This window comes from Xylona heveae (genome assembly GCF_001619985.1).
Source record: "Xylona heveae TC161 unplaced genomic scaffold L228scaffold_2, whole genome shotgun sequence".
In the NCBI taxonomy this organism is placed as follows: domain Eukaryota; kingdom Fungi; phylum Ascomycota; class Xylonomycetes; order Xylonales; family Xylonaceae; genus Xylona; species Xylona heveae.
The window spans coordinates 2,037,302-2,063,920 of NW_017264194.1; the positions used below are offsets into that span (position 1 = coordinate 2,037,302).

The following is a 26,619-nucleotide window of genomic DNA, read 5'->3' on the forward strand; positions in this document are numbered from 1 at the left end:
AATATCCCAATGTCCACTGTTCCGGCGGCCGGCGGCTCGCACTCCAGCGTCCCCGACGAATAAAGTTCCCGGAGTAGGCGCGTATGGTAATCTGACACCAGTTTAACAAGTTTACATCCTACATCCTACATCCTACATCCTACAACCCTACAACCTTACAACCTTACAACCTACATTATTCAAACCTTACAGGGTATCACGGGGTATTTGCTAGAGGGCGAAATGAAAATGAAAATGGAAATGAAAATGGAAATGGATGTGGCAAGTATGATTCACGTCTACGTACCATCCTATATACAACGATCAAGTCATACACAAGAAATGAATAAAAATAATCAAATTAAAAAAAATAATAAAATAAGAACGGAAACGGGTATTACTTCCGGCCCGGATAACTTACCCGTCAACAGTCATAACTGACAGTCACACTCACATTCAAAAGGAAACATGCAGGTCGCATGACATGAGATGATATGAGTTGATATGATATGATATGATGTGGCAGCGATGACGTACAGTCTACGTGTAGGTTGTATGTGTAGGGGAAACAGACTGACATGTTTTGCGCGGACTTGTCCTCCGGGGGTAAAAGAATGAGGTGGACCAAAAGGAGACAAAGATGTGGTGGACTAACAAGGAGACGAAAATGAAATGGACGAAAAAGGAGACAAAGATGAGACGAATAACAAAAGAGACAGGGATTGGAACTCAAAACGGAAGCGAAAAAAGACTTGGAAATTTCTAGCATCGAACAACGAGGAATATGGATATGGTCACGATACTTTTATATAAATTATATTTGATTTTCGTTTTACTCATTTAATGCTACTTCGCACAAGCTACATGCCATGTGTTATGCGACAGGCTATACGGAACATGATACATGCTAGAGTTTTGGGGTTTCAAAAAGAATATAGAGCAAAAGAATGCTCCCAAAAGGTTTACTTGCTGATGCCTAGTTCCTTGTAAAAGGCCTCGGTGCTGGGCTTCCGGCCAAGGAAGTCGATGAGGGTCTGCATCTCTTCCTGACTGCCGCCACGTTCGAGGACGGTGTGGCGGTACCGACGGCCCTCCTTTGCGTTCATTGGGTTCGACTTGAAGACGGTGTAGAACATGTCTGTGGAGTAAACTTGCGAGCTGTGGGGAGGGGATAGAAACGGGTTAGCGAAGTTGGGCTACTTTACTAGAACGCGGGGGAATGGGGTAGGGCGGAGCGGGGCGCGCGTTAAGAAAGAAGCGGGCAATCAGAAAGTCGAGAAGGAAGGATTGGATGGGATCAAAGGACAGTGGAGGATTGACTCACCTGAGGTAGCCATAATATCCGGCATCGTACCCGCCAATCAGATGGCCAAAGGTAGCCTGACCGTGACCCCAGTCGTTTGGCGCACCCAGGACCTCCGGGCCGTCGATCAAGCTAATCTCCTTGCGGAGAGTGTTATACTTCTCCGAGACCTTGAGCTTCTCCACGGCCTCGTGGTCCTCGGGCTCATGCACGGTCATGTCGAAGATGCCAAAGTGAAGCTGGCGGAGGTTGAATAACGCATCGTTGACGTGCTTAGTATCGATGAGCTTTTTGATGAGCTCGTCCGGAAGACGCTCCGACGGCTTCTCGGTGCCGGCCGGAGCGGATTCCATGTATGCCTGCATGTACTCGCCCGACAATGACGAGTAATGCCGACTGAGTGACTTCAACTGCGAGGGTGTCCAGCACCAGTTCTCAAGCATTTGGCTGGGAGCCTCGACAAAGTCTCGCACCGTGTTTGTTCCGTGGAAGCGGGAGTAGATGGTGCGGCCAACAAGGTCATGGATACCGTGACCGAGCTCGTGGAAGAGGGTAACAACCTCCTCGTGCTTCAGCAGACTTGGTTTCTTAGGCGTCGGCTTCGAGAAGTTGCACACCAGTGCCGTGGCTGGGTAGCGCCGCTTGCCGTTCTCATCAATGAAACCCTGGATTTTGCAATCTTACGTTAGCATTTTGGCGACTTTTGAAAGAACACATATACTGTAGTCAAAAGCTATAGAATCACGAACCGGTTGGAGGTTGAAGTTGGCGGCGTGACCGTACTTGCCCTCACGAGGGAAAAGGTCGAGGTAGAGGTAGCCCGAAAACTTGCCGCCTTCACCCTCGTCATCCCATACGCTGAAGACTTGCACATCCTCGTGCCAGACAATGTCGGAACCCTTGCCAGTCTCTGAAATCGCATCCCGCTCCTTGCCAGTGAGTTCGACAAAGACGAGACCGAAAATCTCTTCGAAAATCTGGAGCATGCCGCGAATCGTAGTCTGCAATGGGAAATACTCGGCAATCTTCTGGTGATCGAGGGAATACTGCTGCTCGACCAATAATCTGTCATAAAAGCGGTGATCCCAGAGATAGTAGTTGCCATCGTAAGCTTTGTCAAGACCGCGATTTTTAAGGTCCTCCTTTTTCAGACTCTTGAGATTGTCAATCTCGGATTTGCCGCCGGCCGTGAGTCGGGTGCGCAAATCACCCAAGAACTCGTCAACCGTCTCAGGCGTCTTCGCCATCTTGTCTTCGATTCTAAAGGCTGCATGGTTAGGGTAACCGAGCAATCGAGCCGCCTCGTCACGCAAGATTATGGCCTCACGGAACAGCGGCACGTTCTGATTGCACTTGTTCTCATTGTTTATGAAGACCTTCTTTCGAACGTCTGCATTCTTGGCATACTTCAAGGTCGGGAAAAGGTCCGGGTACTTGAACGTCAGCCAAACCTTGCCGGCATTCTCGCCCTCGCCCTTCTTCAGATTAGACACAATATCCTCTGGGACACCGTCCAATTCTTCAGGCGTAAACCAAATACCGCCCGTCTCTTCATTCAGGTTCTTCTGGAAGATGATGCTAAGCTGGCTTAGCCGCATCTTGATCTCCTTGAATCTATCACGCTTCGGGCCGGCAGGGAGCCCAAGCCCATTCCGAATGTAGCTCTTGTGCTCCTTCTCGAGCAGACGCTGGGATTCAGGATCCAGCTTCTCGCCCTTCTTCAGCGCAGCATCGACCAGCTTGAAAATATCCTCACGCATCGCCGACTCAATTGAGAACTCATCCAAGAGCTTCTCAGCTTCAGTGGATGCATCTCGCAAGCCTTGGTCCGTCGACACGGCCTGGTAGAAACCGATAATGTTCGATTCGAGCGCCATAGTATTCTCATCGTGCGCCATGGGCACCAGCACATTTTTAAAAGTTGCATTGCCCTCGTTGAGATCTGCCGCAAGCTTGTCCTGAAGGCCGCGAGACTTGGCAATGAGTCTCTTGGTATCTTCAACCAAGGATTTCGGGGTTGCCGTGAACTTTGGGGGTGCCTGCGGAGGCGACCGGTAAGCCTGAGCAGCCATACTCGCGTTGGTAAGTGGCCGTGATGACCAGCTCTGGGGTCGAGTAAATTGAGGCCTGAGCTGTCCGAGGAGCAATGAGACTCGTGGCGCGACTCTCGACGGAAACGCCACGATGAAGTAGAGTGCGACGAAAATGAAAAGAACGATGAAGAATAATCTAAAGATTCGATGAGTAGCCACGTTGACGACCCTCTTCAGAGGAAGTCCGAATCCAGAAATCTTTTTATAAATGATTGATATATAGAAAGAATGGCAGATTTGAAATGTATTGTTTTGGCATCAACATTGACCCCTCAAGAGAGCTGCAGGAGTAGCTCAGCTGTACTTCTCATACGACGTATGACAACCATCGGCGTTGCAAAAGACCGAGCGCTTAACCCGTTGCTTACCCGGCAATTCGTCCATCGTCATAGGAACGGCGGAATAATCCGAAAAAGGGTCTTTGAACGAGCAAATGCTCAACCAGCTGCTGAACTTGCGCAAACACATTTGTCGGTCATTCCGAAAAATATCATCGAACCAAATACTAGCGCGGGGGTTTACAAATTGCTCCTTGCGATCACGTTTCGACAACAATGTCAACCCAAGAGGGACCGGCCTCGCCCTCTCATGCAATCAACACCTACCATTGCATCTGCAGCCAAACTCTTCTCGCGACAACATATAACCTCTCAGACCTTCCTCGACGGCAACATTCTGGACTCGATAAAGCCTTGATACTTCCTCTGAAATCTCTCAATGCGGACGCGACGAGCAATCCTAAGTCTTCAGGTATAGCGGCGGCCGAGGCTGGAACCGCAGGTGATGCGGAAGGCGAGGATGAGGAGGATGACAAGCAGTCGGGAGATACTCAGAGCGTGTTTGTCAATACCGTGATCTCACCCAAGGCGCTCGTGGTGCGCCGCGAAGATGGCTTCGAGAAGCGGGTGCTGTACCGCTGCGGTCGCTGCAGAGTTGCTGTGGGATATGTGCTAGAGGGCGAACGAAAAGTGGTATACCTTCTTCCCGAGGGCTTAGTAAGGACCAAAGAGATGCTGGAAGAGAAAGGCCCCGCGAATGAGATAGAAAAGATGATTCCTCTGATAGCTTGATGGCATTTGGTCCATATTGGCCAGGTAGACAAACGGACTAGGAAAAGCGATCGGAAAGAAGCAGCTTTTCCCAGAACATCTGCGTCCTCTATAGGATTTATAAACATCTGTTGATTGGGAGTTATGGGCAGGATATCATACAAGGTCTTTTCTGGCGTAACGAACGACCTACTAGCAAGGCGCTTCAGGAGTTCTTATGATTTGCATTAGGCGTAGGCCATCTTCAAGCATATCACCAATGAAAGAAGAGAAAGCCAAGTCATTTGGAATTCAAGCTGCTTTGGGCTAGAGCTAGGAAAAAGGGCAAATGACCCTTATCTACAGAAGTTGTGAGGTGGACTGTAACCATGATATTATGCGACCGCTATGTATCCAGACACCGGCGGCCACGAAAAGAGACCGCTCTGACTGAAAAGAAACCCAAACCCAACAAAAACCTTTCAAAGTAATTCGTTTCAGAATCGCTTTCGTGAGTTGCGTATTCCGTGTGAAGCAATAAACGTGTTTGGTCGAACTGAATGATGCGTATCAAAGTATTTCCCACAAAGTGGCTAGGAAGGATGCGAATCGAGAATTGCAAATTGACGGACCCTTATCGTCTCATCTCGAGAGGAGAATAGGCCTACTTCCGTGGAGCCTCAAAATGTGATTATTGATAAAATCATAGGCGTTGCATTTAGTTTGCGAGAATGGTCCGGACAAGATCTATCATTCCGTCAGCATTTTGAAATCAAATTTAGGAGCTCGACCGGACGATCTTACCGACGTAGTTGACATTGTCGCCAGTGGTATCAACACCCTTCAGAAGTTCGTTAACTTCCTCTTCAGTCATCTTCTCGCCCAAATTCATCAAAACTAAAGGAGCATCAGCCTCTCTGGTCCGAGAAAAGCCTGCCACGGCCATTCGAGCAAAGTGGGGGGCTCCGCAATGATTCCGCCCTTTATCCAGGAGAACATACTGTACTTGAGCTGTCCGACAGCGATATATCCAGTCAGGTCTTTATCAAAGACCTGGAAACCGCGACAATACTCCTCGGGCTCGCCCGGGTCGCGGAAACCGCCAGGCCGGTTGAGGAGCTTCACAAACGACTCATAGTCAACTAATTGGCGGAGTGCGTTAGTCGATCATCTCGATAGGCAATATATTCGCGCGCCAGAGCAAGGAGGTCCATTCACTTACAATCGCCTCCAGCAGCTTGTTCGAGCTCAGAAACCTCCGCGAGAGTCGGATTCTGACCGCATGCGCGGAGGAGGTCGCCGAGAGACTCGAGGGCAACCTGGCCGTTGCCGCGCTTATCGAAGAGCGCAAAGGCTTCCTTGTAGTTGGCAGAAGACTGATCGAGTGAGTGTGCGTTCGACATGTTTGATGAAATGGATTGAGAATCCCAAGTAAAGCAAAGCGAAGCAAATGTAGAAGGATTCGAATCAAGAAGGAGAAGTGTCCCGCTGTGAAGAGCTTATGGAAGAGCGTGCAAGGGCCTTTGCGATTGGGAATAGAAGACGTAGAGCAAGGAGACAGAGTTGATGATCGTGCAGATTTCAAAATGTTGAAGAGATGCAGAATCAAATGTAAACCAGCCAGAGACGCATGCGCAGTATTATTGATCGCTGTTTGGGAATCCTGTTGTTGGCGCGGCCTGCTTTGGTTCCAACTTCCCCCAAGGGAAGTCGGTCGCCCAGATCGGGAAGGAGCGGCCGGGCCGACGCCAGGGTCCCTCAAACGACTCCCATTTTTTGCGTGCGAGTAGAGTACGGGCAGAGAACAGGGCAGAGACGTACCATAGTTCTTGCAGGTGGACACGATATGTGATAAAAGACAATGGGGCGTCTGTGCTAGGATTGTTGGAATGCAGATTGAACGTGTGCTTGAAGGACGACAGCAGAGTGGTTAGTGTAGACGATTGATGAGTAGTAATAGTAATGTGGAGAGACTGCTGTGTTTACCCACTTCTTGTCGAGGGGCTTTGGGCCGTGCTGAAGTTATCACCGATCCCTGGTCATTGTGGCTTGGTTGCTATGGCACCCACAGAACGATCAACAACATCACAAAGTTCCGCTCCTGCACTATCCGCCTAGGGATGTCAATCACATGTATACTCCGAAATTGTACAAAGATAAAAATGAGATTGGCAGACTCTCATAATTCGTATCGAATCTTAAATCGATTGAGAAAGATAAACCCGCATTATTTTTGTAATCAGTCACGACAATAAGATTAAAAAACATGCCAAGGAATTGCAGGACATCTCGCACAGCTGTATGGACGGGGATCCATTATCAGGATTAGATCTTAATCTATATACGCAAATAGTGCTGTAGAAATTCAGATTCTCCGCGCTGTTCGGACAAGTGGGGAGCTACCCCAAGCTTCTTCTAGCTCGTCATTCTCATCAGATTCAGCTTCGACCTCAAGTCCAGGCAAGAAACCATCTCTTATCGGCGAGATTGTGGGGCTGACTGCAATTTTCGGCCTGCTTTTGAATACGCTGGCATACTCTGCTTCCGCACTAAACAATTCCTCTCGGGGGGTAGATGCCCTGGATGCATCACCTTTGCCGGAAGCTTTCAATGGAGTCTCAAATGGATTGTTAGGAAGTAGGTTTGCCGTTATTGCTTCGTTCCCATCGTCAGACCTTTGCAGAGAAGATGCGCTCGACATTGATTTCCGTGTCCGATCGGCCAGGGAAAGTTTCTGGTCTGTTTCATCCGAGGATTGAATATGCTCCTGGTGAGCGTCCTCGATGTTAATCTCGGGCGGTTGGTCCTTCACCATTTCTTCCATGAATCCCAAGTTTGAAAATCGCAAAGACATTCGCGCACGCTCAGCGAGGGGTCGTTGTGGCTTGACGGGCGAAGGCTCAGCATTTGCTATCGAGAAAACGATCTTTTCTGCAATCATATCCTCTTCGCTGAGCCCAATTGAATGTCTCGCGCCCTGTGACTGCCTCCGTTGTAGATCGTGCTCATTGTTGATACGTGCACTTTGCTCATTGCTCATTTCAACGCTAGTATCGATATTGGCTCCATCATCGTCTAATTCTGCCGTAGGACTCATGTGAGAATAATCTTTAACAGGAACTGATGGTTGCTCAGATGAGGGTTCGGGCTCTTCCAAATTGGTCGCGCCAATTTCAACATCGCTTTCGCCCCTCCCTGGAATGTGTCCGGAGCCAAGTGGCTTGTCGACACTGTCAGCGTCCAGACCAAACCGCTCAGGATTTTCATGTTGCTTTTCTGTTTCTTTTGCGAGAGCAATTGTCGCTGATAATGAATGTCCATGTCGAGCACTCTGTATAGGTTTTGCCTTCCTTTTTGCCTTTCCAACATTCTCCAACTCTGAAATTAGCTTTTGCGTCATGTTCTGATAGTCGAAAGCAGCATGCGAGGAAGGATCAAATTTCACCGCGGCAGAAGAATGATGCGGAACATTTCCAGTTGTATACAATCCGTTGAGTTTACCCGGCACAAGGTCGGTGTGTTCTGAGAACCGTAACGACAGAATATTCTGCTTCTTCTTTTCTTGTTTGGACATGTCCACTTGACGGCTCTCATCGCGTTTGAGGAAATTTTCGCGGAACAACTTCCACCGATGAAGTCGCAACCGCTGCTCCGTTACACGTGCATTGAGATCTTCCAGTAGTCCTGTAGTAGCTCCTGATTTCAGATCTTTCATTGTCCCTTCCTTGACCTTGGCCGAGATCTCATGGAATGGCAAGGCCAGAAGAGGATCAGCAGCTCCTGTCCCTTCGCCCTCCACTAAGAGCTTTAGCCATTGAGGATCGCCCAACCAGTTTGCTCTCAGTTCTGATTTCAACATTTCAACTTCGGCATCGCTCAGCTCCTGATGTGAACTCTCCTTCAATTCTTTTTCAGCCTTTTCTCTTTGCTCGTCGATCTGTTCCTGCTTTGCTCTGAGTATGGCGCTGAATTCGGCATATCTGGTCGCAACATTTTGCTTTCTTTGCAAAGCAGCAACTAGGCTCCCTCTGTGGGCAATGGTAAGCGGCAACAGAAGCTTTTGATCCTTAGCGGACATGTAAGATGTTGTTGAGAGCTTCATCATGAGGCTTGATACACCGTCCGGAATCTTTTCGCTCAGGATGACTTTTTTGAGTACGGCGGCGGAAAAGATCATGAGGACTTCCTCCAGTTTCTCGCCCTTACATTCGTCCAGCATGGTCTTTCGAAGGACTGTATCCCGTCCAAGGATACCATCTTTCTTGAGATCATTGAGGGCACGGAATAGCGCCGCGCGAAGGTTCAGCGACTGCAAAGGCTCAAGAGGCGGAAAGAATGGCCGCAGTTTCTGAACATTACGGCATTAGTTGTTTGGACACCCAGAGAGTAATGTTGATTTGTATGTTTCAAAATAGCAGTACATACATTTTTCGTTTCTATAGGATTCCAGATCTCAAAAAGTCGGAATAAAGCCCATTCTACGCTGGAGATTCGCGCCTTTTGGTTCTGGAGAGCAATCTTGGTAGAAAAGGTCTGTGGGGTGATTGATGGCCAGTCTGAACGCAAATGCAAGTCGAGTAGACGCAAATTTGTCAGAAAGAGATTGATGTTTGAAGGGATGTGTTCTGGTGCAGGCTGGGAGGTATTTGGACCCCTGCTGATCTGCGGTGGCCTAATGGTTGCTGCGGTCCTTGAAGACATGGCGGAGGAAAGCAATGTAAACAAGGTATATTTAATTTTGCAGTGTTTTGTAAAGTTTGTTGTGCATTACGTCGCACAGAGCATGGCTTGATGATAGATAAGCTTCATGTGCTTGTCGCGAGTTTGGGAAAACCCCACGTGAAGCGGTGAGTGGAACGTTTGATAAAACAAGCTGGTGATTGGACGATTGTTGTTGTGGGCGATGTTGACAGCGTAATTCTGCCGCGACACACCGCCTCCGTGTTTGACGGGAACCAGAGAGACAAACGACGCTGGAGAGCCGAGATGCCCCGCCGCCTGCTTGATAAATGCGCATGACCATGCATGTTCCCACTCTTCTTCATCTTCTCGACCTTTCTCCTTTATTCTCTCAAGTGACTCTGAGGGTATTCTTTGTAAATATATCTGGAGTTCTGAAATCTCCAATTCTCTAGCCTTTTGATTTCTTTCATTTTGAACCTTTCACTCTGATCTACCATTCACTTTCGATATGGTCTCAGCCGCTCCCACGAACGGTGCTCCAGGTGAGCTCATTCCTATAAATTCATGCTTTGGTATCATAGAATTTGTCAATTGACACAAAACCTTCTACAGTCTCCGAAGCAGCCACCATGACTCCCCCTTCGTCGCAAGAGCAGCAGTGGTCTGTAGACTCAGGTTCGTACAGATACCGGGCCCATTAAAATCCCGCATTGCGGCATTCCAAACGCGACTGACGAATATACTTACTAGTTGTATCGACATTGTCCACGCCATTGGAGGCAAACACGACCTCTCCTGTCCCATTTTTCCACCTTCTAGAGCGGCTCAAGACGACTAAGCGAGAAGGATGGCGACGATTCAATATCAACCACGGCGAATCCATCTCGGACCACATGTACCGAATGTCGCTGCTCACAATGTTTGCTCCCCCTTCGCTGGCCTCTCGTATTGACGTGCAGCGCTGCACGCGCATGGCGCTCGTTCACGACATGGCGGAGGCCCTGGTCGGCGATATTACTCCTGTTGACGGCGTGCCCAAGGCGGAGAAGTCGCGCCGCGAGGCCGAGACTATGGATTTCATCTGCAAATCGCTTCTTGGCAGAGTGCCAAGCGCTGGGACTGGGGAGCAGATTCGTGCTATTTGGCAGGAATACGAGGACGGCGAGACGCTCGAATCTAAATACGTCCACGATATCGATAAGGTCGAGCTTCTCCTGCAGATGGTGGAATATGAGCGCGCACACGAGGGCGCCATTGACTTGCAGGAGTTCTCGTATGTCGCCACTCGTATAGTGCTACCTGAAGTTAAGGCCTGGGCCGAGGACATTCTCCGAGAGAGAGAGGTGTTTTGGGAGGGTATCGGTAGAAAGCACAAAGCTGGTCTCAGCGACAAATTGAAGTCCCAGCAGGACGAGTATTACAGCAGCGGTCCATCGGCAGCCAAGCCTTGAGGGCTCTCGCTCAGCATACATTTCTTTCGATTTCTCATGAGCATGCATTGCTTCTGAACTCCGTCTCACCTTTGTGTTTTTTTCTTCTTCTTTTCCTTACTGGCTGGCGGGTCGTGAATCATACCCTATTCACTTGGCATTAAGCTGTGCGTTAATGACATTATGAGCATGGGCTGGAGCGGTATTTGCATATTAGAAGGAGCTTTTTTTCAGGAATAATATGCATTTTGCAATTTGAATTCAGATTATTTCTAATACTCAAGAAAAAGTGAAACAAAACCTTGGAAAAGGTCTCAAGTCGTAAATGCATTCTCTAATCTACCTTGACTATAGTGCCCGCAAGACGCCTAGAACCATGACTATATTCAAAAAAAGGAGCAGCAGATCGTCCTATCCCCATAAATAACCAGCATTCAGCCGCAAATACAGGATTAAATCAATTAATCGGTTTCCTCTGTCAGGGACTCTGATTCAGCAAATTCAGCCATCCGCGCGCGCTGGCCCATATCCGTTAAATTTTCCTGAATCATGTGCAGGCCCCCTTTACGGTTGAAGAAGTCCTCTGTAACAATACCCCGAACCTCGCCCGGATTGACCCGGTCCATCGACTCGCCACGCGAAGACTTTGAGCGGATCAGCTCTCGCACTGGCCCCATCGCAGCATCTCTGCACGCTTCCTTGATGTCGCTTCCCGACATGCCGGCAGTCGCGCGGACCAAAAGGTCCAAATCAAATCGATCCTTGTCCACCTTGGTGTCCTCAAGCACAAGTTGGAAGATACGGCGGCGTTGGTGTGCAGATGGAAGGGAAACAGGGAACTTTTTCGGCATACGGCGAAGAATGGCCTCGTCAATATCCTGGATGCGATTGGTGGCGCCGAGGATCAGGATGCGGGCAGGATGTCCGGATGCACTGGCGGATGTTAACCCATCCCAGTGTGTCATAAACCTGGATGGGAAAAAAAAATTAGTAAGGGGGGTTTCCAGGGAATAGAACGCTTGCTGAAGGAATGGGGGAGCATGACGTACTCTGCTTTAACCATGCCGCTGGCCTCATGTTCGCCGCTTCTGCGCGTTCCCAGCACAGCATCAATCTCGTCAATGAAAACAATGGCTGGTTGAAGCTTTCTCGCCAGCGAGAAAACTGCATTAACCAACTTGTTTGAATCTCCGTACCACTTCTCCGTCAAGGTGGAAATATGTAAGTTGATGAAGCAAGCACCGCTTTCGCGGGCAAGGGCCTTTGCCAACATGGTCTTTCCACATCCTGGGGGCCCGTACAGCAGCACGCCAGAAGGCGCCGAAAGTAGCGAAGAAGTGTGCGAATATAGATGCGGGAGGGTGAGGGGGTAAATGACGGATTCTTTGAGTTCCTCAATGATGTCGTCGAGACCGCCAATATCTTAAAAAGAGAGTTAGAACAAGACACATTCAGCCTTGACCCATCCGGCCGCCTCAGAAAAACTTACCCTCAAATGTTACTGCGATGTCGTCTGGTGCCACCAAGTCCATCGCAATCGTTTGCTCATACTGATTGAGCACTAGGTCTTCTTTGCGGGGCCGTCGCGCCTCCTCCTCGTTGGACCGGGATTTCTCCTTTGACGGACCATCCAGTCTCCGCAAGGCGGCGGTTGATGCTGCTGCTTTTCGCTTTGCTTCCTCCTTCTGATCGGACTCTGGGTCAAGGCGCGAAAGGATATATCTAACAACATAGTATGTTGAGACCTGCTGTACTAGAGATCAGCAATGGACATTGGGCTAATGGCGATCATTTGAGCTGAAGAGCAGAGAAGTATGATTCAAGAGCGCTTCCACTTTAACAACACATACCGCAGCAGCAATTAAGATGAGATCCTGGAAGAGCTGAAACTTCCGCCCAGGACCTTGACCAGGGGCCATGGTTAGTCAATGGGACGATGGAAACCGCAAGGACAGGTTTGGCCGGAAAAGTGAAGAAAAGCTGAAAATCAATTGACGTATAAAGCCGGGTCACAAAAGATCGAGGCTGAGGTTTCAGAAAATATGACAGAAACACAAATAGCACTATTATATACTCCAGAGGAGCATTGCTGGTGTTCGAGGACGGCGGTGAGTTGTATGCTTCTCGACAGATAATGATGCGCCACATGAAGAGGCTCAGTATGTGGCTCCTCCGTGGCTGATCAAGTGGCTCGTGCACAAGGGTCGATCCGAGGTTCAGCTTCTATTGGCGGATCAAGCGAAGCGCTGTAGCAAAATGTCGTGTCACGTGGAAGCGCGATTCGGTGCCCCAAACACGTCGGAGGCTCGCCATCGAGTAAACAAATCTCCCCCCTCCCAAAAGCAACCCTGGTTTCCCGATCTGACATCAATAATTTACAAGGGCTATCGCACAAAAGCCAGCGACGACGTATTCGATTAATCTCGTAATCAGAATCGAGGAGAAGACAGTCAGAAATGCCGCCTAAGCGTAAAGGACCTGCGACATTGGCAAACATGGTCGACTCTGGCTCCGACGGAGAGCCCGAGCCAAGCAGCCAAATGTTGACACCGCCCTCGGCCGGCGAGAACGGAGAACCTCCAGCGAAAAGGGCACGGGGACGCCCAAAGGGCTCTGCAATAAAGAGTACAAAAGCTAAGGAGCCTGCGCAATCCGCGACAAGATCTTCTGGCCGAAAAGCAGCGCCCGCGAAACCTGAGCCCGCTACCAAAGGTGCAGCTTCACGCTCCAAATCTGAGAAAACAGTTCCAGCCAAAAGGAAACTTACTGCTCAATCTAAAGATCTCGAGATCAATGTGGAAAAAGAGACTGCCAAAAAGGAAATTCCGGAATCGCAACCTCTGCCAGTTACTGTCCCTGAAGATTCATTCGTGTCGGACGGCGAGGATGATATTTCGGCCCCCATGTCGCAGTATCCGCCTGCACACAGCAGAATCTCGCCAGCTAAGTCACGCGATATCATGGTGCCTCCGCGAAGAGGCAGAAATGGATCCGAGGCCGAGCCGCACGGAGGGGACCCAGCATTGAGACGAAAGTTGGGAGATATGACAAAGAAGTACGAGAATCTGGATTTCAAGTACCGCGCTCTGAGAGACTTGGGTATAAAAGAGGCGGAGGCAAACTTTGATAAATATAAGAAACAAACGGATGAGCGGCACAAAGGTACGCTGAAGTTTGAAGTAGATAATGAATAGAGAACTAACTGCTCCAAAGCCGCAAACCAGCTTATCGGATCTCTTAAGGAACAGTTGGCCACGCAGACAACATTAGGACAAAAGTCAAAGACGCTACAGAAGCAATTGGATGAACGAGACGCGGAGCTGGACAAGCTCCGGGCCAAGGTCAACCAACTATCGTCTTCGCTCGCAGAAGCTCAGAGGGAAACTAAGGCAATCTCGACAAAACTCGCAGCTACCCGCACCGCTGCTTCAACTGTTCAGAGCGCAGACGTTAAAGTTCCCGGCAGCGCAATCAAGGGCGGCGCGCAAGCTCGAACGATTATGATGGGCAGCGCTGAGGCAGCAGCAGCCGCTCAAAAGGCGCAGCTCAAAGAGGATCTGTACAGTGATCTTACTGGTTTGATTCTTCGCGGCGTGCAGAGGGAGCACGATGCCGACATCTATGACTGCATTCAGACCGGTCGCAATGGCAGTAAGTTTTATGATTATTTGGCCTCTCAGGGCGAGATGCTAAGTCAAGTCACAGCGCTGCATTTCAAATTAGAAGTTGCCATTCACGGCGAAAGCTACGAAACTACCGAGTTCCAGTATATACCATTACTTGATGCAAACAGAGACCGGGACCTCCTTGAACTTCTCCCCGATTATCTTAGCGAAGAGATTACTTTCCCAAGGTCACAGGCTGGCCGATTTTACGCCAAGATTGTCGAGACTCTGACGCGACGAATCATTGAAGAATGAATGGATAAGCTTGGAGCGAACGCGATTTGATTTTGGACGTTGGCACGCTGGGAGTTGGTGGCGTCTTGGACGATATCCCTGGGGTTCTTTTGTTAGGAAGCGACAGGACTGTATGTCAAGCCGGGCGTTGGTAAGCCTCGACGGAGTTTTCTTTGAGCGGCTTGCAAGTTTTTTTTTATATGTTGTTAATGAACGACTGTGCCGTTTTTCTTCTCCTCTTCTATTCCTTTTTGTGTTCTTGGTTTAGATATCTCAGCGTATTATATGTATCTTGCAAAGAGGAATGGATGCCCATGTCATTTCAAACGACAGCTCATTTCATTGGGCTGCAAGAACTTGCAGTGCCACCGTCAATGGGAGTAATGTCTCCGTCACGGCTTCTGGGCCGGGTTGTGAGCTCACGTAGCCTTCGTAGACCTGCTTATATGTCTGCTGAGGAGGTGATTTTTCTGACGCTCCTGGGGCTTGCTCGTAGATGGGGATCAGCTTGGCATGAGCATAATCGAGCTCCATGCCTTCAAAGACGATGCCTGCGCGTGGCACATGCAGCTTGCGCCTCAAAAGAGCAGCCACGTCGTACAGAGCATCCACGAGTGCTCGATACTCGGCGTCAGGTAGAGCAAATATATCGCTATCCAGATGTTTGCGGGGGATCAATACCGTGAAGCCAGGAGTATTGCCAAAGGGAGTTAGGAAGGCTACATGCGAGGGGCTCTGCCACAACCGCCATTGTTCTTCTTCGCCTCTCACGATACGGGCAAAGAGGTGCTTATCAGCGCTGTCCCCATGAAACGTCGCATCAATAGGATCGATGCCGTCTGGAGAGCTTGTGATCCTCGCTTGTACCGCAGACAGGTCTCCTGGCTTGATGCGGGCAGCACTTCGCGAAGTAATGTAGCCTGGATAGACGTCTCTGCATTCCTCCAGCTCGTCGCACGTTACAGGCTGCCACGTGCCGTCCAGTCCGTGCAGAGGGATGAGTTGCAGCTGGTCATCGGCGGTCGTTACCAATGCCACCCGGACTGCCTTTGTCGCGATTTTGAGTAACGACGCTGCAACTTTGGCTGCAGAGAAGATGCGAAGCCACCTGTCACGCTCCAACTGCCAGAGTTGTGCGCCATCGTTGATACACAGGACCGTTTCGCCTGGCGTGCTAGGGTGGCGGGACAAGGATGCAGTGAGGCCTGCCAACGGATCCTCATAAAAGGGAGGCGGGCCGCCGGGCGGGTAGTCTGTCGCAGCTTGACCAGTGAGTGAAACACTCCTGATCTGACGAGACATATTTGGAATGCAGTGAATATTTAATTTAGATGGCTGGATATTTTCATCGAAGAGGATACATTGTAGACGGGGGCATGATAGACTCTTAAGTTATACAGAGTGGATAACTGAATTATGTTTTACGGGATAAGGATGCTGTAGTTTGTTATACAATCCGTAGATCTGCCCGCTCTGACCGCCCTCGGCAAGAGATTGATTGGCGTCATGTTGGGGATGTACCATGGTAAATCCTACAGAGATCCTCGTAGAGAGCGATACAAAACTAACACGACTTGGTCATAGTATGGTGAGCTTCTTTCGTATCTTTCTATCATAATATCGATAATCCATTTTGGTCCGTCAGAGGACGAAGGGTGGGGAACATGATTGCTTCTCTTGCATCCCTGAGTCGGAATAAGTCGTGCTTGATTGACAAAAATAGCGAGGCTGGGTCGTATCTTATAGGATGACTTTTAGTTCTTTTCATGCACCTCGATGGAGACACATCAATGGTTCGTGGTCGCATGTGGAGTCGATGCCGTAAATGTCCCATTGCAGCAAACGGAGACGACGACGACGACGAGGATTGATCAGGCAAGAGCAGATCCCCCTCTTTTTTTGAACAGATCTGAGCTGTCGCATGGAGAGCCCCTGAATTGGATTGTCCTTTTTCTTCTTCTGATCTCTTCGCTCTGACGCTTTGACTCTCTTTCGTTCTCCTTCATCCTCTTTCTCCTCCGTCTCTCTCTCTTACTCATTACGGTGCACAATCGCTCGTTCAACTTGAGCAATAGTCCAACTACTCTGACTATCTATCGTCACTCGTTGTGGATTTTTTATCTCTGCATTATTTGAAACCGTCTTGCTCCCCAGCCATCTTCTGTATTGGGTGGTTATACTCTGCCTTGATTTTGATTTCAATTTTAGAGGTGAGTTGAGTGGAACCTTTTGTCTCTCTCTCTGATTCTGCTTCCGCCCCAGCCACCTGCACGAGAAAAAAAGTTGGTGATAGTAATCTCCGAAACACCCCTGGAGCTCAAGTCTCCCAACCACCCCCAATATTAATCCACGTTTTGGATGAGGAAGCACACGAAACCCACCCCATCCCACACAGACGACTGGCTGTCCAAGTCGAATTGATTGGAAGCCAATTAATTCACTGATCAATCAATTGCCATTCTTTTTTTTTTTTTTACCCACCACACACTTGTCGCACTCACTCCACACACACACACACACGCACACACGCACACACACACCACCCACCCACCCCGAAACGAACAAAATAGAATTAACACCAGCCTCCTCTTGTCCAGACGAGCGAGAGCCGATTAGAAAAGCCCTTTATCCGTAGTTGCTCGCTCGGCAGACTTGTCCATATCTTTTGATCTCTTCCTCTTCTTCTTTTTCCCTTTTATCATGTGGCTTCGTCGACTATCCAGAGGCCAAAAAGGCGAGTCTGACGATTTCGATTCCCCGACCTACATTGACCAGATGGACTCGCGTCGTTCAGATCCAAAGAAGTCAACTCAGTACAGCAGCCTCCCGAATACTCCTGCGGCGGCCCCTCACGACATTCCTTACCGCAATACCTCTCAGGGTCCGTCCGACGCCTCCTACGCTCAACGTCCTCACTCGGTCGACTACGCTGGCATCATGGAGAAGCCGTCGCTCACTTCGACGCCCTCCAAGGGCGCCGGTCCTGCCCAGGCCATGCCCGACTTGCTCACTCAGGCTTTCAATGCCGCCGTTCGTCCTTATACGGACAAGGTGGAGCAGCTTGAGACCCAGGTTGCCGACATGCAACTCTGGATCGAACAGCTGGAGACTCAGCGATCTGAGATTCTCTCTTGGATTGACAAGCGCGGCTTCCGACCTGGTATGTTCTTTTCACAACCTTTCCCAAGTACCGCCGACATGACGAGAACAATTGAACTAATTTCACTTGACTCAGACGTTCCCCCATCCATTGCCAAGGTCATGGACGCCCAGCCCGAAGCCGCTCAGACCCTCAACTACCAGCTTGACCGCAAGATTTCCATGGTCGACTTGGACCTCCACCGTCTGCAGGATGACCTGAATGATTCGAGTGGCGCCTCATACATTGCCGCTCAGGCCATGACCAAGTTCCTGCCCGACATTGACCGTCTGTCTGGCCTGTCGCGGGGCTCGCGCTTTGCCTTTGACCTGCTCATCAAGCTCGCGGGCAACCTCAACTCGCACGGCGGCCTCGATGCGTCTGACGGCTCCCAGGAGACCCGTCGTGCCTTTTACGAGAAGCTCGACCTGTCCATGCTCGACGTGGTCCGTCGCCGTCTTGACGACACCAACGAGGACTGGCCCGTCGTCCGCGACGTCAAGCGCATCGAGAAGACCGCGGCCTATCTCCGCAACTATGGCATCGAGCCTTACTTTCCCCGCTCGCTCGAGCTCATGCGTCGCGAGATGGATGCCCGCAGTGGTGGTAGTGGAGCCGGTTCCCTTTAAAATGACCATCCCATTCATCCTTTATGATTGCAACCTCACATCTCACGAATTCCCCTGACCCTTCTCATCATCTATTCTCATATTCCCTCCATCATATTCCTGGCCACGGTAATGACCATAGTCCAATGGCCAAGGCACTGGTCTCTTACACTACGCCGTTACGAATCTTCTTTTCTCTTACACTCTACCTTAGACGCACATTTTCCTTTTCCTTTTCCTTTCCTTTTCTTTCCTTTTCCTCTCAAATCTCTTTGTATTCCTTTTTTCCTGAAAGATATCCGCTGTTCTTGACATTTCCACATTTCATCCTATTCTCCATCCGATAATGTAATTCTCCCCTATAAAATGCTCGTTTGCGCACCTTGTTTACTTCCTTGCGCACGTTGTCTACTACCCCGATGCTAGACTTCATCTTCTGCATCTCCCGTCTGATACCAAATCGAAAAACGGACGAACAAAGGTCGGCATAGAGCAACGATTATGGAAATGCTTTGTTACATACATTTTTTTTTTCCAACGAGCACATGATTACAATTTACAATTTACGAATTTTTTTCAACATGGGATCATCTACATATGTCGTGTCCGTAGCTATCTGGCTTGTGCGTGCCATGCAAGTCTTACACATGTCCAACATATGTCAAACATACCATCCTTGTCCTGCATACAGATCTACTCGCGCTCCAACCAGTTCCCTGACCTAGACACACGGGATTCACATCCTACAAGTCATTGTAGACACGGACAAGAGAAAAGAACCAACCAAAAAAAATAGACGTTCAAATCAGTGGTTTTTTTTTGGGGTGGGATATACTAGCAGTAAAAGATACAGAGATGCAGTGACGATACAGTACAATACAATACAATAAATATAACTAAAATAAAAAAAAAAAATCAAACACCGGAATATCAAAGTGACACTACATCTACTACGACGTCGCATGGCCATTCGTATTCGCCATTGTAGACGCTCCACGACCTGAACCCGTCAGTGTCACGGCCGGGGCCGGGTTGGCCGGCGAGACTGATCCTGACGAGGGATTACGCGGCGATGCAGACTCAGAGGACGGGTCCGAAGCTGAAGCTGACGCCTCCGCCTCTGCCGAGGACGACGAACTCTCCTCCTCCGACGACAACGAGGGCGCAGGCGACGGGGCAATGACGCCAGCGACTTCATCGACGAGTTCGTCCATGATTCTATCCACTGCCAATTCCTTTTGCTCTTCTTTCCTCCCCTCTTTCCTTATCTTCTTCTCCTCCTCCTCTGCCGCGACACCGACACGGACACCGGCTCCGGCAGCCTCAAGAGCTTCAACGCCGACATCGACAACCTCGACGCCCGCGACAAAAACTTCCGAGACGAGCTCCAGGCCGGCGACAAAGACGCAGAAGAGGCTGGCGATGCAAAAGTGGGAAATCGACGTGCCGATATCGAGCCAGGAGCCCTCGTCACGGACGAGGAAGAAGAAGTTGAGCGTTAGGACGTCAGACAGGGCAATGACGATCATGAAGAGGGCGGACGGGGCGACGTGGATGCGGCGATTGAGGATGCCGAGGTTGGCGGAGATGAGAGCGAAGGGGATCATGATTTTGAGAAGGAGGAGGGCGCCCTGTGAGAAGGGGTTGAAGACGGGGATCAGGCGGTAGACGCTGTCGAGCGAAAAGGAGGAGATGCTTGCAATGTTGCCGGTAGAGAAGAAGGCGGATTGTAAGAGGAAGAAGAAGAAGAGGGAGATGCGAGCGTCGGACAGGACGAGAGGTCGGTAGGGTGAGGAGGAGGAGGAGGAGGAGGAGGAGGAGGAGGAGGAGGGTGATGATGAGGAAGACGAAGAAGTAGGGGGGGTGGGGGTGGTGGTAGAGGTGGATGGAGATTTCGAGGTTGGAGACAAAGAGGAGGATACAGGGTGAGATTTATGAGAATGCGAGTGGGAGTGGTGGGAATGAGAATGGGAGTGAGAGTGGGAGTGAGAGTGGGCGCGTGTAGTAAACACATAAATGTGATGTTCTAATCGGACCCAGGTGAGAAGAATGGTGCAAAATGCAAAATAAAACAGTCCCTCATAGGAAATGGTCAAGATGATAAACACGGGTGAAAAGGCGAGGAATATGATGACCATGCGGTGGAGATAGTGGCTGTTTGGTCGCAGACCGTGGAGGAACGGAACGATGAACGATGCGACTGTTGAATCTCAAGTCAGTGGTGGTCCAGCTATTGAGGGCTCAGAAGGGGAATACCTAAAACGACCCAGCCAACTATCTGCGTGCCCACGGGCAGACCTTGCTTGGCCTGAAGTGAAGTCACGCTGGATTTTGTTACAATCATTGCTAACGCGACAAGACCGATCTGACAATGGTCAAGTTAGGAACCGGACCAACAACTGGAAGAGCATCATAATTTTTGATTAACACCATACCTGAACGCCGACAATGGATCGAGACATGACATCGGCAGACGGCTTGCCATGCGCAGTCTTTGCTGGATGTGATTGAGCAAGGATGGTCTTCTCGAACAAGAGGTATAGCACTCCAACAGCAACCATGAGGAAGCCACCAAATAAACTAGGGCTATCAGTCAGCAAATATATGGACAATCGAGACGAGAAGCTTACATCAAGTTGATATCCTCAATTTTTACGACTGGCAGCAGAGTAAATGTGCTCATGAGTATACACGCCACAGCCCAAGTTGCCACGGTAAGCTTCTCTTTGCGAACAAACTCCCAACCGTAAAAGGCCGGCCAAAATGCGGCAAGAAGAAAGCAAACCGTGTACACTTCACGATAGAAATAACTCTGGACCTGTTTTCAAATGAGAAGTCAACGACCCTGCGCAATTAATACTGGTTCTTCATAGCTTACCAGTCCTTCCAATAATCCAAGAAATGCCAACGTGTTAAAACATAGTTTGATATACGCCCCAGCTCCGTGGATATTGCGTAAAAGTGCGTCCTTGCCGGCTTTTATAGCGCTTCTTCTCGCCACTACCTCTTCCCAGAAGAACACCGGGAAAATAGCATAGGCATAATATGTCCACGGAGAGCGCTGAATGTACATTGACGAGTACAACGCTACGAGTATCGAAACAAAAAAGGCAACGCTCACGGCTGTTCGGCAAGTTTCTGCTCCGCCTTGAAGAACATGCCAATCGATAAGTGTGACAATGGCAAAGGACATCCAACCAAGGTATCCCATCGTGACGAGAGCCCTGAGGAACAGCCAGTCGTATGTTTGCAGATACCGAAGCCCTTCCAAACCAAGTTTCATCAGCTCGGAGCTTTTGGCAATGGCAACATTGTATTGCTGGTTGTCAATCAGGCCTCTGATGTCGGCGACCCGATGCTCGACCGAATGTTCCTCATCTCCCAAAGGAGCAAAAGGGCGGAATTGAAGCGCTACTGTACGCTTATGCTCTTCTTTGACTCTGTACATTTCGAGGATACCCCGCGCGTTGACCAAGGCGGCTTCTGCCTTTTCTTCTGGACCAGCATCCAGATACTGAAGAGGCAATTCTCCAACCGAATTGACCGGAAATTCCAGGCCAGCGAGGTAGGCCATAAGCGCAGCCACATCTGCCTGAGCCACATCGTTTCGCTGAACCTGGTCGAAACCCCAGTCGGAGGAGAATCCATCCTCATGACCGGAAGCAAGCATACCCGGCGTGACAACTGGCGGTGCAACTCCAGAACCCCACGCAATCAACGGTGTCCGAGTATTGTCTGGATGGCCGTCGCCGTGACTACCCAGATCACTCATCCCATGGTCTGCGGTAAAGACGAATGCAGTTTTGTCGTCCTTGTAGAATTCTTGAATCAAATTGGTAACTTCTTCGACGCCTTGGTCCACAATCTGAATGTTGCGCAGATATTCTCGAGAGTACGGTCGGTAGCCATGTCCGGTCGTATCTAACCCAAGAAGATGGAGGAAGAAGACCAACTTATCCTCGCGCAGCGCGGCGTCTAGAGTCGCATTCGTTGCCGCAGAAGCGAACAATTCTTTGACCCTATCAAAGACCCATGTGTCGAGTGCTGTGGCATCTATTATGCACCAAATGAGCGAATACTCTTCTTATACAAGAATACAATCCTGGTTCCTCACCCTGAGTAAAGTCTTCTGCTTCTTCGCTATACGTGTCTGCGTCAACCCGTCCTTCCACTGCTCCTTCTTTGAACATGGGCAGAATGTCCGGGCTTCCCCAGCTCCACGTATGTCTGCTCCGGTTGAATACGCTGTCAAAGTTGACAGGATTGAGTTTCCATCCGGTGGTGACTGCCGATACATCCTCGTATAGTCCTGCTATAAGGGCCACATGTCCAGGTCTCGATTCTGTCGGCACACGCGTATGGGAAACGCCAAATGTTCCGTGTCCAAGGACTCTGGAGCGAAGAAAGGGAGCAAGCGGTCGAGGTTCGAGGGCTGAAGGGTCGGCATCTTCAAGGGCTGAGGGGTCAGGAAACGATTGGAAAGCTTTGTCCGCGCGGAGACCGTCACCTAAAAGCTTCGCAGTTAGGCCATCACCAACTTCATAATTTGAAATGCAAATGAAAAAGACAAATACAGCAAAGACCGAGGGACCTTTAGCGCAAGAATGCAGAGACAATTGACACGATGTCTCCTTTCGCTCGCGGAACGTTTGCGCTTACGCCTTGAGTTTCGTACATCTCGGCGCAAAGGCCCCGCGCAGCCAATCTGTACAGCGCCAATGGCTCTGTTGCACGTAAAGGCACAACATTGGCAGACTATTGTCTTTCTACGCCAATCGCAGCATGCCACCATGATCCCAAGTGTGTACTAACCAACAACCAGCACTAATCTCCTCGCCGGTGCTTCCCGCCCCTCTGGCCGCTCTACACCGAATTCTTTCATCCCGCTCACGATTGGACTGACGAAATAAATATCAAATATCGAGTAAAGATATATTAGGTGGAAGATGACTGCAATGAGCATAAAACCGAAGCGATTGAGTCGGCGCTGCGGCCGTGGCTGGCGCCGAGCCTTCGTCGGTGATGATATTGATGTGGCCATGGTCGCAGTTGCTGCGTAAAATTCTCCGTGACCGATTCTAATGTGAGAAATAATTGGATGCCCTGATCAAAGCAAGCTGGAGAGTCCAAAAATTAGAGGAAATAAAAATCCGCTGTAAACGTCGTCCCCAACGGTCCCCTTACACATCACCCACCACAGCTCCGTCGGTCAAGAAGAGAAAGGAAATTGAGTCGAATGACTTGTGCTAATTGAAGTTGTTGAGAAGCTTTAATAAGATCATCTCTGCTGATAATGTTTCGTCTATTAGAGAAGGAAGTCAATACTTCTAACTGGTATGCTTTCGGAACCCTGGTGGTGACGGTGGAGACTCGGAGCTTAGGAAGTTATTATTGATCCCAGACGTAAACGGACGAGAGTGAACCCCAGTCTGGTCTGTGCGCTTCTAGTCTAGCCTGCAAACCATAACTAACACCAGTTAACTACTACTAACTATTATACTACGGGGGGCTGGGATGATGGCAGTTGAGCCTGTACGTTCGCCCACGTGGGCCCTTCCTGCGCTTTACCCCTGAAATGGCCCCAATGTCCTTGGAAGCTGACGACTGCTGTCATATTATCTCTCCTAGCTGACGTAGGATCATCAGTCTGTCAATCATTTTCAGGTAACGGAGAGAAATAATCATCTCTGGTGTGAATCTTCATATTTCCTTTTCCAGTTATACCTAAAATATTATATTTGTATAGAATGAGACCGCCTTAAAAATTAGGGAACCCTGTGTGGATTTTCTTTCCCGTTGAACCGCTTGAAATGCGAAACCCATCTAGGAAGAAAATGTCCACCCAACTTAAAATAAACGGTCACATATGCATAGGATCTAAGTGACGCTGCAGGTCGAAGAAAATGAGATACTCTCCAAACACCGAGGTGAAATAAGGCAGGACTGAAAAACAATTCGACGCAAAGCTTGATGGATGGAAATAGAATGTTGACGTCCCAAAAACTGTTTGCGCACCATGGGAATCAAGAAGGGAAAAAAGCCGTGGGAAATCTATACGCCGAACACGCCAGTGTGGTGTCGCTCAATCCTCCTTTTTCCTGTCTGCTACCTGACGTAACCGACCTCGTGGTGGCGCTTCTTGTGCGGAAGCAGAGGCGGCACTCCGTAGCTCCACAGCTGGAGTTGCTTGGCATATCTCCACCGAATGGTTGCCATTATCGTCTTCCTCGATTGTATTTACAGAAGATGCATTGCTTAGCTCAATTAGATCTCCGAGTTCCGGACGTGCAGTGCCAGGAGGCTCGACAAAAGAGGCCGCGCGAGTAGCCATTTTTCGCACCCACCCTTCAATTGCAGATCCCACGTTCTCAATGCCATTAAGTGGAGAGGTTGCCGTATGAGGGTCAAATGGAGAACCCGGCGCCATGTTAGGCAGATGCGCCGCAAAGAGTTTGTTTAACGGGTCCTGCGCCGGTCCAGGTGTGGTGACGTCCTTTCCTAGTGTGCCTACTCCGCCGGGTCCTTGCAAATTAGGCGGAAAGTATGAAATTGACGGAGTTCGTGATATCTTTCTTATTGGAGGGGCATTTGATACAGTAGCATTCGCGTGACCGAGACGTGGGAGATCGAGGGAAGTAGATGGCGTATCAAGATCAGAATAGGACACGGATTTCCGTCGGCTGGGAGGGAAGAACCCTAAGGTTTTGCGCGACATGCGAGCAATTTCGGTGGGGCCAGGATGGCCATCTATTTGCACCCAGGATTCATGAATCCATGGAGAATCTTCCCGGCGGTCTAGCGTTTGAGCGGACGCAACGGAGGTTGTCTCGGATGCTGGCGGAGGCTGTCGAGGAGTATCGTTCCGAGAGCCTGCTACATTGCTCCCACTAGTAGATACAAGCTCTTGGTCCATCGGTATCAAATCTCCGAGCAAAGCAGTTGACTCAGAAGGGCTCGGAACCGGGCGACCTTTCACCCTGCAGGCGTCAACTGGCAAAACCACCGTATTTCGGGTCTGAATGCTGTCGTTGGGCCAAAATCGATTGGCTCTGCGAAAGACGGGCGCTTGACAGTCATACTTAATCAACACACCTGCCAAGGTGTCCTGCGGTTGAACATGATGAATATAAACTAGAGCATCTCTGTCTTCCTGCTCCATTGGCGGAACAGAAGCAGACCCTCGGTCGTCTGAAGAACGCCGTTTGAAATTTCCCATCGTATCAGGGAGTACATGCTGATTAGCAGAAAGCATGTATTCTCTTCGCTTCACGCGAACTGCCTCCTCTCGATCCTGTCGAGTCCCTGTCCCAACAAAGCTTCGGTCCGGGGCTTCTGGGCCCCATTTTGACGGCGGAGCGCTGTACCCAATGCGCGCACGCGCAAAGTCTTTTCTCCGCCGAGAGGACGGTGCTGGAGATCCCACTGGTGAAGCTGTTCCACTGCGCAGTGCATCGCTCCCTAGCACATTGGAGGCGATACCTTGCAGCTTGGTCCACGACTGCTCCCAGATCCCCGAAGTCCGCATAGGCGAAGCGCTAAATGCTCTGAGCCCACTTGATCTGGCTTCATCCCTACTGCCTCTGCTCCCTACATCCACAGAGTGTCCGAGCTTCCCCGTAGAGCCGATTCGAGGCAGGTGTTGACCAGGAATCGGTGATGCGGCTCGCGAGGGGTCGGCAGAGTTAAAGTATGACCCAAACCGAGAACTAGCTGCACTGCTATCTGGTGTCGAGTCATCAAACCCAAGCTCGCCATCCATACTTAATCCTGTATTCATCGTGCTATTCCGGAAGCGGGGCCGCATCGTAGACGCTGTGCGGGCAGTCGAGGAGTTGATCCCGCCTGAAGGGGCTGTCCGGGAAGCTGAAGCGCGGCTAACGACGGTGGAAGCATGATGGCTGGAAGAGCTTGGGTTCAAAGTAGAAGTTTCACTGTTCATGGTCGGGGGCAGGCCGACAATGATGCCAGATCAACTCCGGATGGCATATAGGCGTTCGGTGGTATCGGGATTGCTCGTGACCGTGGCCGTGCTGGTCGCGGCGGGGGTATACGCTGACGCAGATGCTAACCAGGACTCTGCAAGGCGATCGATAATGGAAGGAAATGTTGCTTTCAGCATTGCCTGCTAATTTAGTAGATTGAAAGCTGAACTGCTCTTTGTGTCATTCAGTTAGGCAAGGGTCGGGTCGGCATTATCAAGGGCGTCCGTAGAGATCAGCTGTTGGTATGGACGAGCTGGATAGGAGGGCGTCCCATTAACGATGTCATGTCCCCCGTCCCAAGGCTCGATTCGAGTAAAGGCGAGGCAACGGGAAAGGTACCGAGACCTCCGGCAAGCGACCACGCTACGCATTTTAGTCTGCGGAGGAGCTCCCCGGACCGTACCGGTACCACATGACGACAGCAACCCTCGCGGCATTAAATTATCACGCATCAACAGCACCGCGCAATGGGTTC

General features: G+C 50.0%; 11 protein-coding genes across 11 annotated transcripts; 4 read left to right on the forward strand and 7 right to left on the reverse strand.

Moving 5' to 3' along the window:
• Positions 1 to 825: 825 nt before the first annotated feature.
• On the reverse strand, positions 826 to 3,639 carry L228DRAFT_244303 (metallopeptidase MepB). The gene is made up of 3 exons (XM_018331887.1): positions 2,032 to 3,639; positions 1,304 to 1,947; positions 826 to 1,137 (listed from the first exon to the last, which is right to left on the reverse strand). Exons 1-3 carry the CDS (start codon positions 3,352 to 3,354, stop codon positions 942 to 944), a joined length of 2,163 nt encoding a protein of 720 aa, XP_018191013.1. The 5' UTR covers positions 3,355 to 3,639; the 3' UTR covers positions 826 to 941.
• A 183-nt stretch (positions 3,640 to 3,822) lies between these two features.
• Positions 3,823 to 4,867, forward strand: L228DRAFT_244304 (hypothetical protein). Its single transcript, XM_018331888.1, has one exon. It carries the CDS (start codon positions 3,930 to 3,932, stop codon positions 4,443 to 4,445), a length of 516 nt encoding a protein of 171 aa, XP_018191014.1. The 5' UTR covers positions 3,823 to 3,929; the 3' UTR covers positions 4,446 to 4,867.
• Positions 4,644 to 5,919, reverse strand: L228DRAFT_76949 (EF-hand). The gene is made up of 4 exons (XM_018336844.1): positions 5,626 to 5,919; positions 5,405 to 5,545; positions 5,208 to 5,300; positions 4,644 to 5,150 (listed from the first exon to the last, which is right to left on the reverse strand). The coding sequence occupies exons 1-4, from the start codon at positions 5,804 to 5,806 to the stop codon at positions 5,122 to 5,124; spliced, it is 444 nt and encodes a 147-aa protein (XP_018191015.1). The 5' UTR covers positions 5,807 to 5,919; the 3' UTR covers positions 4,644 to 5,121.
• Positions 5,920 to 6,706: 787 nt separating this feature from the next.
• On the reverse strand, positions 6,707 to 9,152 carry L228DRAFT_258882 (hypothetical protein). Its single transcript, XM_018334114.1, has 2 exons — positions 8,829 to 9,152; positions 6,707 to 8,751 (listed from the first exon to the last, which is right to left on the reverse strand). Exons 1-2 carry the CDS (start codon positions 9,102 to 9,104, stop codon positions 6,769 to 6,771), a joined length of 2,259 nt encoding a protein of 752 aa, XP_018191016.1. The 5' UTR covers positions 9,105 to 9,152; the 3' UTR covers positions 6,707 to 6,768.
• A 263-nt stretch (positions 9,153 to 9,415) lies between these two features.
• L228DRAFT_280701 (hypothetical protein) lies at positions 9,416 to 10,537 on the forward strand (the record flags this gene model as incomplete). The annotated part of the gene is made up of 3 exons (XM_018335812.1): positions 9,416 to 9,628; positions 9,699 to 9,761; positions 9,837 to 10,537. The coding sequence occupies exons 1-3, from the start codon at positions 9,595 to 9,597 to the stop codon at positions 10,535 to 10,537; spliced, it is 798 nt and encodes a 265-aa protein (XP_018191017.1). The 5' UTR covers positions 9,416 to 9,594.
• Positions 10,538 to 10,827: 290 nt separating this feature from the next.
• Positions 10,828 to 12,615, reverse strand: L228DRAFT_244307 (ATPase family AAA domain-containing protein). The gene is made up of 4 exons (XM_018331889.1): positions 12,367 to 12,615; positions 12,006 to 12,264; positions 11,566 to 11,938; positions 10,828 to 11,485 (listed from the first exon to the last, which is right to left on the reverse strand). The coding sequence occupies exons 1-4, from the start codon at positions 12,433 to 12,435 to the stop codon at positions 10,978 to 10,980; spliced, it is 1,209 nt and encodes a 402-aa protein (XP_018191018.1). The 5' UTR covers positions 12,436 to 12,615; the 3' UTR covers positions 10,828 to 10,977.
• Positions 12,616 to 12,793: 178 nt separating this feature from the next.
• L228DRAFT_258885 (hypothetical protein) lies at positions 12,794 to 14,728 on the forward strand. Its single transcript, XM_018334115.1, has 3 exons — positions 12,794 to 13,678; positions 13,730 to 14,167; positions 14,222 to 14,728. The coding sequence occupies exons 1-3, from the start codon at positions 12,973 to 12,975 to the stop codon at positions 14,434 to 14,436; spliced, it is 1,359 nt and encodes a 452-aa protein (XP_018191019.1). The 5' UTR covers positions 12,794 to 12,972; the 3' UTR covers positions 14,437 to 14,728.
• Positions 14,596 to 15,825, reverse strand: L228DRAFT_76990 (hypothetical protein). Its single transcript, XM_018336845.1, has one exon. It carries the CDS (start codon positions 15,715 to 15,717, stop codon positions 14,755 to 14,757), a length of 963 nt encoding a protein of 320 aa, XP_018191020.1. The 5' UTR covers positions 15,718 to 15,825; the 3' UTR covers positions 14,596 to 14,754.
• Positions 15,826 to 17,115: 1,290 nt separating this feature from the next.
• Positions 17,116 to 18,183, forward strand: L228DRAFT_236561 (hypothetical protein; the record flags this gene model as incomplete). The annotated part of the gene is made up of 2 exons (XM_018330842.1): positions 17,116 to 17,575; positions 17,651 to 18,183. The coding sequence occupies 2 exons, from the start codon at positions 17,116 to 17,118 to the stop codon at positions 18,181 to 18,183; spliced, it is 993 nt and encodes a 330-aa protein (XP_018191021.1).
• Positions 18,184 to 18,974: 791 nt separating this feature from the next.
• Positions 18,975 to 23,560, reverse strand: L228DRAFT_244311 (Phosphatidylinositolglycan class N family protein). Its single transcript, XM_018331890.1, has 7 exons — positions 22,975 to 23,560; positions 22,277 to 22,669; positions 21,041 to 22,215; positions 20,793 to 20,980; positions 20,598 to 20,742; positions 20,419 to 20,527; positions 18,975 to 20,362 (listed from the first exon to the last, which is right to left on the reverse strand). The coding sequence occupies exons 1-7, from the start codon at positions 23,201 to 23,203 to the stop codon at positions 19,113 to 19,115; spliced, it is 3,489 nt and encodes a 1,162-aa protein (XP_018191022.1). The 5' UTR covers positions 23,204 to 23,560; the 3' UTR covers positions 18,975 to 19,112.
• A 287-nt stretch (positions 23,561 to 23,847) lies between these two features.
• On the reverse strand, positions 23,848 to 26,385 carry L228DRAFT_244313 (carbohydrate-binding module family 50 protein). The gene has a single exon (XM_018331891.1). It carries the CDS (start codon positions 26,099 to 26,101, stop codon positions 24,245 to 24,247), a length of 1,857 nt encoding a protein of 618 aa, XP_018191023.1. The 5' UTR covers positions 26,102 to 26,385; the 3' UTR covers positions 23,848 to 24,244.
• Positions 26,386 to 26,619: the final 234 nt, after the last annotated feature.

Excerpts from the sequence above, each read along its gene's own strand:
- L228DRAFT_244313 (XM_018331891.1), bottom strand. The coding sequence starts at position 26,101 with ATGAACAGTGAAACTTCTACTTTGAACCCAAGCTCTTCCAGCCATCAT.
- L228DRAFT_258885 (XM_018334115.1), top strand. The coding sequence starts at position 12,973 with ATGCCGCCTAAGCGTAAAGGACCTGCGACATTGGCAAACATGGTCGAC. Across the intron at positions 13,679-13,729 it reads AACGGATGAGCGGCACAAAG|CCGCAAACCAGCTTATCGGA; the intron begins GTACGCTGAAGT and ends ACTGCTCCAAAG. Across the intron at positions 14,168-14,221 it reads TCAGACCGGTCGCAATGGCA|CGCTGCATTTCAAATTAGAA; the intron begins GTAAGTTTTATG and ends GTCAAGTCACAG.
- L228DRAFT_244307 (XM_018331889.1), bottom strand. The coding sequence starts at position 12,435 with ATGGCCCCTGGTCAAGGTCCTGGGCGGAAGTTTCAGCTCTTCCAGGAT. Across the intron at positions 12,265-12,366 it reads TCATCTTAATTGCTGCTGCG|CAGGTCTCAACATACTATGT; the intron begins GTATGTGTTGTT and ends TCTCTAGTACAG. Across the intron at positions 11,486-11,565 it reads AGCGGCATGGTTAAAGCAGA|GTTTATGACACACTGGGATG; the intron begins GTACGTCATGCT and ends TTTCCCATCCAG.
- L228DRAFT_244304 (XM_018331888.1), top strand. The coding sequence starts at position 3,930 with ATGTCAACCCAAGAGGGACCGGCCTCGCCCTCTCATGCAATCAACACC.
- L228DRAFT_258882 (XM_018334114.1), bottom strand. The coding sequence starts at position 9,104 with ATGTCTTCAAGGACCGCAGCAACCATTAGGCCACCGCAGATCAGCAGG. Across the intron at positions 8,752-8,828 it reads ATCCTATAGAAACGAAAAAT|AAACTGCGGCCATTCTTTCC; the intron begins GTATGTACTGCT and ends CGTAATGTTCAG.
- L228DRAFT_76949 (XM_018336844.1), bottom strand. The coding sequence starts at position 5,806 with ATGTCGAACGCACACTCACTCGATCAGTCTTCTGCCAACTACAAGGAA. Across the intron at positions 5,546-5,625 it reads ACAAGCTGCTGGAGGCGATT|TTGACTATGAGTCGTTTGTG; the intron begins GTAAGTGAATGG and ends TCCGCCAATTAG. Across the intron at positions 5,301-5,404 it reads TGTCGGACAGCTCAAGTACA|TTTTGATGAATTTGGGCGAG; the intron begins GTATGTTCTCCT and ends ATGCTCCTTTAG.
- L228DRAFT_244303 (XM_018331887.1), bottom strand. The coding sequence starts at position 3,354 with ATGGCTGCTCAGGCTTACCGGTCGCCTCCGCAGGCACCCCCAAAGTTC. Across the intron at positions 1,948-2,031 it reads CCAACTTCAACCTCCAACCG|GGTTTCATTGATGAGAACGG; the intron begins GTTCGTGATTCT and ends TGCAAAATCCAG. Across the intron at positions 1,138-1,303 it reads GGATATTATGGCTACCTCAG|CTCGCAAGTTTACTCCACAG; the intron begins GTGAGTCAATCC and ends CCCTCCCCACAG.
- L228DRAFT_76990 (XM_018336845.1), bottom strand. The coding sequence starts at position 15,717 with ATGTCTCGTCAGATCAGGAGTGTTTCACTCACTGGTCAAGCTGCGACA.
- L228DRAFT_244311 (XM_018331890.1), bottom strand. The coding sequence starts at position 23,203 with ATGGCCACATCAATATCATCACCGACGAAGGCTCGGCGCCAGCCACGG. Across the intron at positions 20,981-21,040 it reads TTGGATTATTGGAAGGACTG|GTCCAGAGTTATTTCTATCG; the intron begins GTAAGCTATGAA and ends ATTTGAAAACAG. Across the intron at positions 20,528-20,597 it reads GATCCATTGTCGGCGTTCAG|ATCGGTCTTGTCGCGTTAGC; the intron begins GTATGGTGTTAA and ends GACCATTGTCAG.